The 12,773-nt window shown below is 43.2% G+C and overlaps 1 protein-coding gene across 2 annotated transcripts in view; it reads left to right on the plus strand.

Annotated features, from left to right (window-relative positions):
* Positions 1-12,773, plus strand: part of KIF13B (kinesin family member 13B) — a 156,941-nt gene that overhangs the window by 123,042 nt on the left and 21,126 nt on the right. The window contains exons 36-38 of one of the 2 annotated variants that reach the window (XM_054988278.1): positions 172-192; positions 5,253-5,358; positions 6,351-6,484. In XM_054988278.1, coding sequence (XP_054844253.1) covers positions 172-192; positions 5,253-5,358; positions 6,351-6,484 — 261 coding nt within the window. The remainder of the gene's footprint in view (positions 1-171; positions 193-5,252; positions 5,359-6,350; positions 6,485-12,773) is intronic. The other variant, XM_054988287.1, reaches the window with a different exon arrangement.

Raw genomic sequence — 12,773 nt, forward strand, 5'->3', positions numbered from 1 at the left:
ATTTGGAGCGACTGTCAAATGCTTCATGAAATCATAAACTGTCCCTTTAAAATGCCGTATTTTAAAGTGGAAAGGATCATTCATAATCTGAATTTTCATTGTTTCTCTTTCTTTTTTTATGTTTGTTTCTTAAACCCTTCAACGGTATCCATCCCTCATTGCATGTATCAGTATCCAAAGGTCCTGGCAGAGGTAACTAATTCATTAGGTCCACCTAATGAATGGGATAAATAAATATCTTATCCCACTCTGGAGTGCTGTACCCTAAACCTTTTTGCTCTAACCCTTGTGACCTGCTTCGGAAATGCAGCCATTATCCTTCTTTGCTTCCCTATTTTTAGTTTAACTAAGAGTAAGGTGGCAGTGGTGTTAACGCCTGGGGTTGTTGTTACTGTTTTTAAGGGGTTACGCCTGCCTGCTTAAGATATTTCTGCTTGTGAGCTGTTCTCAGTGAGATCTTACTGCTGATATTTATTTATTCATATATATGCATGCATTAGTATAGATGGCGCTTTAGAGAACTATACACACCAAGAAAAATCAGGTACCTCCCTCAAGAAACTTGCAGGTACACAAATGTGTCAACAAGAGTCTGACCCATGAAGATGAGCAAATGCAAATACAGGAAAAACTTGGTTAACCAGCAAGCTCCATTAAATGGCAGGCCAGCAAAAGAAAACTTTGTTCACAGGCACATACTTGATTAACTTGCATTCCCCGTTCCCCATGGGTCCCAGATAACAGAGCTTTTATTGTGTATGCAAAAGTAACAAATCCATGTAATTCATAGTCTCAGCACACCAGTTTGATTCTGTAATTGGCTTGAAATGTCATGTCTCCTGGACTCTGGATAGATGATTAACATTGTGGGCCCCTTTGTACAGTGCAGGATCTGAGTTAGATGTCATATGAATGCATTGCATGGGCATGTATTAATGCTTGTTTCCTAGCCATTTTGCTGTGTCGCAGAGTGCTTAACACAGGACTGGGGCTAGTTTGCCGTGGATCCGGCTTCTATAGGAATTGTGCCTGATTTGGTCAAAACCACTTGTGCATACCTTGTGAGCCGCAGAGCCAATCGCAGTACTCCAGCTATATTTGGGGTGTTCTGCCAGATGACTGATAACCTCCCTGCCCAGGTGATATGAAAGACCTCTGCTTGAGACCACGGAGAGTTCCTGCTTGTCAGAGCAGACAATACTGACCTTGATAGTCCAGTGGTCTGCCTTGCTATAAGGCAGCTTTCTGTGTTCATCAGGAAATTCACCAAGCCACCAGTGGGCCACCAGCTGCATTTGACTTGATAAATCACAAGTTTTGCCAGTCTGGGTATGCCAAACCCATTTGTAGTCCCTTTGGAGCTGGAACCAAATCAGGGGGAAGGAAGGGGGGGGAATTGCACATTGAGTTGTCAACACACAGACATCTCAGTTAAGATTGTGGTGTATTTTTTCCTGCTGACAGTGTTAGGCAGGAAGAAGGGCTAAGACATGTTTGCATCAGCATTGATTGGGGGCGGGGAGGAAATCTGTTAAGTTGCAAATTTAGCAGACAGAACAAGAAGTTGACAAGTGTTTCTAAATGTAGAATCCGTGATAGCAGCTTTGGAGTCATTTTTCTGATGTTCAAGCTTCAGGCTGATGAAATTAGATACTCTTTGCAACTAGCGCAGCATTTTCCCCCAAAATGAGAAGCTTAAAAATGGGATTCCATCACAGTGAGCAGCTCGGAGGGGGCAACATGATCCTGAGCACACCACAACTTGGCCTGGCCTGGGATCGTTTCTTCTAAAGAAAACTCCTTGAATTGGACCACACTTCCTCTCATCTGGCATTCTGTTTTGAACAGTGGCTGGGCAGATACTTTCTGGGAAGCCCACAGACAGGGCATGAAAGTGATAGTCTTCCCCCCTGTGCCAGCAGCAATTCCAGATATTCTCCATTTTTCCAATGAGTGAGCAGACATTTAATAACAACAACTTTTGATTTATATACCACCCTTCAGGACAACTTAACACCCACTCAGAGCAAAGTATGTCATTATTATCCCCACAACAGAACACCCAGTGAGGTGGGTGGGGCTGAGAGAGCTCCTAGAAACTGTGACTGACCCAAGGTCACCCAGCTGGCTTCAAGTGGAGGAGTGGGGAATCAAACCCGGTTCTCCAGATTAGAGTCCTGCTGCTGTTAACCACTATACCACTAGTGCTCAGTATTTTGCTGAGCAGAATTGTTGCTTGCCCACCTGACTGGGATCTTCCAAGATGAGAACCAGTGTGGTGTAGCAGCTAGAGTGTCGGACTAGGATCTAGGTGACCCAAGTTTGAAACTCTGCTCTGCCATAGAAGCTTGTTGGGTGATCTTGGACCAGTCCCACCCGCTTAACCTAACCTACCTCACAGGATTGTTGTGAGGATAAAATGGATGAGAGGAGAATGATGTAAGCTGCTCTGGGTCTCCATTGGGGAGTATAAATTAAGTAAGTATCGTTTACAACTATTACATGCTAGCTGCTTCTGCTCTTTTCCCCCTTCCCGTGAACTGTAAGCTATTTAGGGTGGAGGTCTAATCAAGCAAGTGGTCAGTGCGGAAGCTGAATCTTCCAGCTAGGTTTCTGGTAGGGATGCTTCTGCAGTTTTCCCCATCTGAATTCTTTCCCCAGATTTTGGGATCCCAAATCACTTGGGGTTTTTTAGCAATTTTTAAGTCTTCCATTTCTGGGTTTTGTTCAAACAGGCAGTTTGCAACATTCTTCATTTTAAAATGTCACACATGAAGATATCTCGAAGCATTCACTAGATCATGGGCAAAGGAGTATTGATGAATACATATGTTGCAAAAAGGAATCGGCGTACTTTGGGGTGTGTTTTTTTAAGCAGTGTGCATATTGATTAAATGAGAGCACACAGTGGGATTGTGTCTTGGGGTGTGCATGAAATCAGACAAGGGCTGCAAGCACAGCAGGGCTGGCGTAAGGCTGGATTTTATTTATTTATTTGCATTGACTCCCCTGGATGCTGCTAGAAGCAGAGATTTGACACGTGCTTGGAGTGTGCCATGGTGTGATACTGCCTAAAGGCTTCTGTTGCCTTTGCTTTGGCTTCCTTGCTGTTCTTTCTCAAAATTGTAAATAGGAAGTGTTGAAAGCCTTGATGAGACTCCAGCATTTACCTCTCCCCAAACTGAGTTCAGCCCTCTCAGAGGTGTAATTGTGATGTGCTATTTCTCCGACAAGTAGCAGCTGAAGGTGAAAGGAAACTGGGTGCAGATAGGGTGGGGAGGCTGGTGGTGGTGCTGGTTATGAGAGGCAAGGTCACCAACCGCAGTTCGCCCACTGGCTGCTTGCTGGAGGCGGTTGCAACTCATCTCAGGAGTGTGGGTAAGGATGGCAAATTGCACGGCTGTTGTGCGAGGTGGCAGAAAGGCTCTTTCAGAAAGTATTGAGATTTCTGTGCGACAACCTTGTGCCCCAACGTGCGCCAAAGAGCATGATGTTCTTAAAGTGGCTGTTGAGAATTAGTTTAATGAAGTCTGACCTCGGTGTCCAGTCCTTTGGCAAAGATTTTTTCTCTCCGACAGATAATGAATAGGCTTTCTTGTCTTTCTCTGTTACAACCTTTTCAGAGAGTGTGAAGTGATGGGCCCTTGCTGCTTTCTGCCTCTCTCAGCCTAACGGTGCTTAAGGGAAGGGTGATGGATTCAACAGGTTCTTCCCAAAGAATGCTGACTTGCAGTCCTCACTGGGACTCGGATGTCCAAGCAGATGTATCGAGTGAGGGTCTCTACCACTGCCCCTTGTTGGACCTGGCAGATCCTGTTTATGCCGCCACCAGAGGCTCCAGAGGTTCACTGACAGCTTCAGATAACTGTTGTCAACATCAAATGGAACTAATGTTATTTCTCTTCAGGAGAAAATCTGGCTGCCTGAACTGATACAGGGTGGTTGAGAGATGGCAGAACAGTACAGCCTCTGTTAAGACCTGTCTTACAGCCTGTCACGAACATATTAGATGGGATAAGTTGACTTGGAAATAGCAAATCTGTAAGAGAGCAAGGCTTGAGAAATTCCACAGAGACACAAACTCTCTGCTTCAGTACAAAGTTCTAATTCCCATCATTATTTTTTAAAGCTCTCAGTCCTCCTTGCCCATTTGGTATGTGCAGATTCCGTGCACCTTCCCTTTCACTTTTTGGGTGCTTCTTTTTAAAAGCCCACAAAAATCTTCTAAAGTCACAGGCCTTTATCTAGTGCTGCTTAAATCCGTGTTCCCAAAACTATAGCTCAAAATCAGAGGAAGGCCTTTTTCAGATCAAACATTACCAGATGTTGAATCCAAAATCTGCTTTTTCTGATATCCAGTCCAGTGTTGCTCTTTGACTTGAGGGGGGGCAGGCAAGGCCTGGTTTATTTAAGCCTTATTGGTACTGTACCCCATATTCTTTAGCATTAAATAAACAACAATAACATGTTCAGTGAAAGGAAAGGCAACATTAGTAGGCAGTGAGTAGGCATTGCTAGGCATGCTTACACACTGTGGCACATCTGTCCTAAATACTAGTTCTAACAAATGTCTTTGCAAATCATGTGCAAATCTAGTAGCACTGGCTGTTTTCCACTTGACCTTTGTATTCAGTACAGCTCCATCAGAATAACAGAAAAGCAATACTGTAAGAAATCTTATTTATTTACTTTATAGCCCACCTTTCTCACTGAGAGTCCAGGTGGGTTACAGCATATAAAATGATGGAGTTGAACACTGTAAAACAATCAGTGGACAATGCAGTAGAACTCCAGAATTAGAAACAAACTCCCTGAGGCAAGGTATACTTCAAAAAATTCAGAGAGTGGAATTATAAAGGTGGAAGACAATGCAGTATAAGCATGACAATGCCTACAATAATTGTTGCAATTAACAGTCTGCAATGATCAAGCATATCTCAACAATAGTTTGCAATACAAAGTTTTAAAAAACAATCGCTTATTTGGTCACTCTTGGGGAGAGCATAGTCATTGCAGGGGGACTGACAATAGGGGTTAGATGAATGGCAGGAGGCAGCTCTTGCTTAGCAAAGGGCATCCTACGTCTTTCTCTTCCAGCACTGGCTGGGCAGTTCTCTGGGACAAGGATTCTGTTCTTTCTCACTTGCTTATCTGACGTGTCATTTGTTCTGTGTGAGTTTCCCATGCCCTTCCTGAATATTATTTCTGAATTTTCCTCTCTCTCTTCCCCCCTGTTTAAATATTTGATCTAGAGTCGTTGGGAAAGCCAGCAAGATGTATCGCAGTCTTCAGCACATTCCAACAGATCCCAGATGAGTTTGTCAGGCTCTCCTCAGCAGAACGGTTCTCCTGACCCAGGTAGGAACATAAGTAGCACCTTGCTAGATTAGACAATGGTAAGGTCTAGTAATCTAGTATTCTCTTCTCACAGTGACCCAGCGTAGGCTTCCAGATGCCAAAAGCAGGGTGTGAGGGTGGGAGCCCTCCACCAGTGTTTGTTCCCCTTCCTCAAGTATTCAGGGGGCATGCTGTTTCTGAATCCAGAGGCTCCGTTTCTGTCATGGTGAACGGCTAGTGATGATCCTTTTGCCCTGTGAATTTTCTGATCTCCTTATAAGTCCATCGAAACTAGTGGCCTCTGCATCTCGAGGCACCGAGTTCCATAAATTTGCTTCTCTGCATTGTGAAGAAGCCCTTTCTTCAGTTTGTTCTGAATCTACTGCACATCAATTTCATTGGGTGACCCTGCGTGTTTTAATCCCTTGATTGGGAGAGAAGGAAAAATTCTTTCTCCCTCCTTCAGCATGATTTTGTAAATCTTGTCTCATCCCTCCCCTATATTTAGTTGTCTACTTCCTAAACTGAACATTCCCCCCCTGCCCAGCTTTAGACTTTCTTCATAGGATAAAAATTAGGAGTTTTGAGGCACTTAAAAGACTATCCTAGCATGCGCTTTAGTGGACAAGGACGTGCTTCGTTAGGTGCATGCAGTGGATTGTCACTAGGCAAACATTTGTGTTTGAGGTTATGAAGGAAAGGGTGGAAAAATCACTAGTAAATGTTGACCCTGCTGTTGAAAAGTTATTTATTTTTGTGGCAGCGTACTGATATGGCTGCTGCTCTGGAATTATTCTCCGAGATAAAATTCCCAACATTCAAGACAGCTGTGGCAAACAATTGCAGAGCAGGCAGTCCTCAGTTGCAGCTGTGCGAGTTCTTTGGAATCCTCAGCCTCTCACAATCCCAGTCCCGGTGGTTTGGAATGTTCAAGGTGAATGCTAATAGCGTCATTGGTCTTCAGTAGGAAGAAGAATGGGATGCGTGTTGATGACACTCTTTTTGTTTGACAGGACTCAGCGGCCTGGCTGCCTCGTACTTGAATCCCGTGAAGTCCTTAGTGCCTCAGATGCCAAAGCTGCTTAAATCTCTGTTTCCCATTAGGGATGAGAAAAAGGGCAGGCAAACCTCTCCCCTTGCCCAGCAGGTAAAAATGGTGCATCTGAGATTGCAGAGGGTAATGAAGGGATGAGCAGAAGGAGGTTGCTTGCAATTTAGAGGATTCATGTGATTGGCAATTGGAGATTGGGGTGTGTGTTTCCTGGGTTACAGCGGAGGCAGGAGACAACTCTCATAAGTGAATGCGGCAGGTTAGGGAGTGCCTGAGTCATCTCCCCCCTCCCCACAGTAACCCAGGAGTGGAAACCTCCAAAAGCTGGGGGTGCTACCAGGTTGGTTTTGCTGGGATTCTCTGGTTCTGTTGGGCTTTGTTAGTTCTTTTGAAGAGGCTTTGGGTCAGTAGTTGCTCTCTGTGTGTTTGGTATTGGTTTCTTTGCCCTGGAGAAAGCATTATCAAAGAAGAAACCTCAACGGTCAAAAGGAATAAATTAATATTAAGAATTTTTTAATTTTTTAATGTATTTTTGAATTTCAAAGTGCAAACTGCTCAAGTGTCAACATGCAATTTCTAATAATAAATACACATAAATATCAATAGATCATCCCATAAATATCCAATAAATATCCAAATATATAATTATGTATAATGCAAGTCTTCCAGAGAGGTACTCTGTGATGTAATTCTATTTGCTTGTTCCTTTATAGGTGTTCAAATGGAGTTTTCTTCAAAGGACAATACAGTCCAATGGTTATAGTAGATAGCTATGCATGCGCTCAAGAGCCTTAATATCAATTTATTCCTTTTGACCTTCGAGGTTTCTTCTTTGATCTTGGTTGTTTCTGACTCGGAGGAGCCCTCTTGTCTACTCTGGAGAAAGCATTGGCTTTTCCCTCCACAGGAAACAATGAAGAGCAGCAGGAGACACCATGCCGGAGGCCTGTAGAATCAGACTCCTTGACCTGAATCTTGCTGAAACTTGGCAGGATGGTGGTCTTCAGACAATAGCCAGTCCTCGTTCTGATGTAATTTTGGTGTAGTTTGCTCCAAAAACGCCTCTCCCAGTCCCCCAGGAAAGATTCCTACATAAGTAATATTAAAAGCAAATATATTCAGCTTCCTGAAAAAAAAATCGCAATATTAAACCAGTACTTTTGGACACAAATATCGGGGATATTTATTAGACTTTTGATACTCAAATCTTCACTATTTATTGATTTGCCAACTCTTGTCTAGAGATGAATCAAATTTGTAGTGGCGGGGAGTTCTCAAGAAAATTCTCATATTTCAAATTAGCTTGCAAAATTAGCATTCTGATTTGAATTAGCAACATTATTCCCAACTGTGGAAGCTGATCTTTTAATTTTAGCAACAAGGCTTAACTTTTAAATGTCCTTCCAAATAAAACTTGGACATTTCTGGGCTCTCTGCGGCTCCTAGCACATTATAGGTGGCAAATTCATGTTAACTGGTATCTCCAGCTGTGGTAGCAATCTGTGTGGGTTTCATTCTAATGTATGGCATCCCATTATGACCTGCACACCTGCATCATGACCGGCACACCTGAACACATCCTGTCAGTGAAGAATGGCTATTAGGGGTTTCACAAATCTGTAGTATTTGCCCTTTTGTCGTGAACTGCAACAACTTGCAGTTAGACTTCAGAATACGGCTAGTAGGCTTGTTTAGTTGTCTAGTGGGTTGTAAGTTATATGCAGGCCTCATCTAGTGAATGTTGCCATCTGGGTTCAGTTTACTGACCAATCCAAGACTGGAATCCATGTTGAGACCGCAGAAACGTCCACTGCGAGGGAGAAATTGTGTGAATCCATCCCCTAATGAGTGCATCAAGAATGGAGAAAAAATGCTCAGATTTCATGATGGTAAGAGGCTAACAGCCAAGGGATTTAAAGTGCAGGATGACATGCAATAGATTCATTGTAGTGCAACCCAAGGCAGGTTATTTATGAGCAGCAGTAGATCTTGAGAACTGGGCGAATGGGGAACTAAGGTAGGAGACGAGATGATGCTAATGTTGTTCTGTAAGAAGTAATGTATATTGATTAAAGGTCATCTTAATGTCTGGGGCCATATTGACTCAAAGTGAAAGATCGTGGAAAGCTGGCGTCTGAAAAACATCCAGTCAGGTTCATACCTTTGCTTTTACTCAGAGTTTTTCTTTTTGGGTGCAGTCCCCAGTCTTGTGAATGCTCTAGCAAACTTCGAAGGCATTGTGCTAATACTCAACTGAACCTGATGAGGTTAAACATTTCGAGACAGGTTTGTTCATTTCAAGATGTCCTTATGGAGGTGTGCCTTGTTCTTTTGGCTATGGGTACAGTTTCTGGATCCATGGCCTCTAGGTTCAGTCATTATAACAAGAAGCACTCTGAGGTGCAACACTTTTCAAAACATGCAATTTTATTCTTAGCGTGTCCTGCTTCAGAGAGGGAAAGCTGCCAAATAATGGCATTTTGATGTCAATTTTTATTGTATAATTTCTGTAAAGGTTAACTTTAACATTAGATGTTGAGTTGCATGTTAAATAAATGCAATAACATTTATTCTTAAGACATTTGAAAAACAGTGCTTCAAACCCCAGTTTGCAAACATCAATGATCAACTGCTTCCTCTCCGAGGGTCAGCAATGAGCTAGCTGTCAGGAAATGCAGTGGCGTGTTGGATAATCTCTTCAGCTCTTCAGTTAATTGAAAGTGTTGGAATAATCAAGATTTGCATTACGTTTCCCAAAAAGCCTTCAGCTAATGTTGCCAGCTAAGAGCAACCATAGCTACTCCAGCAGACCGTTTAAACATATCAGCTCTTTTCCAAGTGAACTACTAGCAAACAATACTCAGTGAACAAATGCCCATTTCGGTACAAATGATTTAACCCAGTATGTAAAACTAAGAACAGGTACTAGGTGAACAGCCAAGGAAAGAGTGGTACTAGGGATGAGGGGCCATCACAGAAAAGGCCATCTCTGGTAGCCAGCCACTTCACTTGGACCTCTGGTCTGATCCTGCAGAATTGCTCTTATGTTCACTTCAGAAGGTGGGAGCACACAGAGAAGAGCCTCAACAGCAGGCCTGAGTTCTCAGGCAGACTCACAGCTTGGGGTAAGTGGTTCTTTAAGTCTCCTCCTGGTTCCAAGCCACTTAAGGTTTTAAAAGTAATAGCCTGCACTTTGAATAGTGCCAGGGATGAAGAGGCAACCAGCATAGTGCTTCTGATGTTGGTGAAATTGATTCCAAATAATTCATACCTGAGTGCAGTCTAGTTGCTGCATTCTAAACCAACTTTAGTTTTGAATTAGTTTTAGAGTTTTTTTAAAGGCACCCATCTTATCTAGGCTCTTTAACCTTTAATATCTATCCTTATAAATTATTCAGTTGTTGTTAACGTAACAAAATGCTGTTAACATTTTGTTAAAAATGATTGTAATCATTTACCACTATTTTGAGCAGCTTTAATGATCTGACTTCAGACTTTTTAATGGTGGTCTTAAGATCCCTTAGGCACCTAGCCACCTTCTCATGCGCAGCATTTCTCTCAGTATATTAGACAGTTTTGGCACACCACAGCGTTTTATAAGCACTTGGAGTTAGAATTTTCAGATACTGGAAGTTGGCCCATTTCCTTAGTGAATCGCTTTGCTCTCAGTGTGAGTGTTATGTGCTGTCAAGTCGCCTCTGACCTATGGTGACCCTGTGAGAGGAAGACCACCAAAACATCCTTGCTCAGATCTTGCAAACTGGAGAACTTAGCTTCTTTTACTGAGTCTTCCTCTTTTCCTACTGCCTTCTACTTTTCCTAGCATTATTTTTTCCAGAGAATCTTGTCTTCTCATGATGAGACCAAAGCACGATAGCCTCAGTTTTGTCATGTTACCTTCTAGGGATAATTCAAGCTTGATTTGATCTAGAACCCACTTATTGGTCTTTTTGGCCATCCATGGAATCTGCAGAACTCTCCTCTAGCTCCACATTTGAAATGAGTGCTCTCAGTAATACCACCTATCAGGTAGCCTCCTTGTAGTAAGCATGATGCAAAATAAACGTTAGAGTATTTATAAGAGTGGGTACACTAGCAAAGATAACAGCATTCCCAATGGCTTCATTTTTTTCACTATGTCTCGTCTTTCAAATCCTCCATCTCTTTGTACCCCTGACCCATTCCCCATGTTATGCAATTGCTACTCCCTCATTGAACTGTGGTTGTCAAAAGGTCACTGGCTCCTGCCATCTTCATATTTATTTATTTATTTTATATATATTTGATTTATATTCCGCCCTTCCCACACCAAGCATATAAAAGTTAAAATACATAAGACAGTTAATATAAGTTAAAAAACCATAAAAACATCCAAAATTACACAATTAAAATACAATTAAAAAACGACCAAATAGCCCTCTCCATTGCATCTTAGCAGTAAAGGAAATCACTAGATGGGCGTACTGCTAGTAGGGAGGGCATATTCTACCATCAACCAGCCAGGGGGGCTCCGCCTAGCACTGCTTATATGCCTGGCGGAACAACTCTGTCTTGCAGGCCCGGCGGAAAGATAACAAATCCTTCCGGGCCTTGATCTTATTAGACAGAATGTTCTACCAGGCTGGGGCCAGGACTGAGAAAGCCCTGGCCCTGGTCAATGCCAGGCAGGCCTCCCTGAGGCCAGGGACCTTTCGCAGATGTTTCTCACTAGAGCAGAGTCCTCTGGGGTTCATATGGGGAGAGGCAGTCCCGCATATGTTCTGTTGGCAATAAGCCTGCTGAACAAAATCTGCAAGACGTTGAATCTTTGTTGGTACAAGCCGAGTGGTTTAGCAGGGCCCCCAACAGAAGCATTTCTGCATCCTGTCTGCCTCCAGGGATTGCATGTCCATCTCATTTTTCTTCCATAATGGAACTCTGGACAGCAGGCGTAGAATTCCCAGAAGATTTCCTGCCCCAGCACTCAGTGACCAGACCCAGATCTACTTAGCTTCAACAACATTGTTGAACCTGGGACAAATATTCATTGTATTTACCTCATTTATACGCCACCTCCCCCCCCCCACCTCCAATGAGGACCTAGAGCAATTTACACTGGCCTCCCCTCCTCCATTTTTTCCTCACAGCAACCTTGTAAGGGAGGTTAGGCTAAGCCCAAGGTCACCCAGTGAGTTTCCATGGCAGAGTGGTGACTTGAACCTGGGTCTACCAGATCCTTGTCCATCCTTGGTATTTATGGCCTTGGCAGAAATGATCAGATGCTCATTTAGGGTTGGAGGTCACAAGATTCAGCAGTTGGGCTGAAGTAAAGCAGGTTTGTGTATTGTCAGTGCTTGTACAGGACACTTGGGGGATTCTGTGTAAGACACCTTGCGTCCCCTGGTAGAAGGAATGCAAGATACAGATGCAATATAAGTTCAGCATTGTGGTCATTGTTCTCCTAAAGTATGCTTTCCTGTAGTTGGAACCCACAACTGCTTCTCCTGCCTTCTCTAGATCGGAAGGGTGGGTGTCCCCCGCCCCCCAAAAGTCATTCTTAGTAATGTCAAGTGTGTCTGCATTTATGCCTATCAAAAAGAGTCCAGTAGCACCTTTAAGACTAACCAACATTATTGTAGCATAAGCTTTCGAGAATCACAGTTCTCTTCGTCAGACTAACACGGCTACCTCCTCTGCATCTATGCCTTTACTATGTGTCTACTTTTCTCCAGAATAAGCGTTCTCGGTTCGGTCAGATTGTGTTCACTTCCTGTCTTTGACCATCTGAAGGTGGCATGGTGCTCTTTGACACATGACAGCCCTTCAACAGTCGCAACCTTGTAAGCTTCTAATTCTCCCTCTTGCCCCGCCTCCCAGATTCCCAGGGCTTGTCAGAGGAAAGACAAGGTTGAGGGATGAGACATAAAATCATGACTTAAAAATAGAAGTTCATTTTCCATTTGGCAATACACAAACAACACTAAGTGCACATCATAAATTTTACCATTGTTGCTGGAACTGATGTTACCGTAAATCACATTAGTTGAAAACACTTGGCACTCTTTAAGAAAAAAAAATGGGATTCACTCAGACATGGTATTGATAACTTTAAACAGTGCTACCGTTTTGCTATTTGAACAGAAGGTAATTCTTCTGTTTGTTCCCTTTAAATCTACCGTGAATAATACTTGATAATATGTAATGTTGATGTAATGTTTTTCACCTAGAGCCAGCCCCAGGGGCTCCCAGCATAGCCCTTGGCACAAAGCACAGCTTCCTTTCCCGTGCAGCGCTGAAAAGAGCCTGCCCAAGTGCAGGTATGCACTGCGCTTCAGATATTTCAGTGGGGGAGGCAGTAGAAGTAGGGAGCAAAATCTTTAAAAGAGCAGGAGGAGAGGGCAGGGCT

The sequence above is a fragment of the Eublepharis macularius genome, chromosome 1 (genome assembly GCF_028583425.1).
Source record: "Eublepharis macularius isolate TG4126 chromosome 1, MPM_Emac_v1.0, whole genome shotgun sequence".
NCBI lineage: Eukaryota > Metazoa > Chordata > Lepidosauria > Squamata > Eublepharidae > Eublepharis > Eublepharis macularius.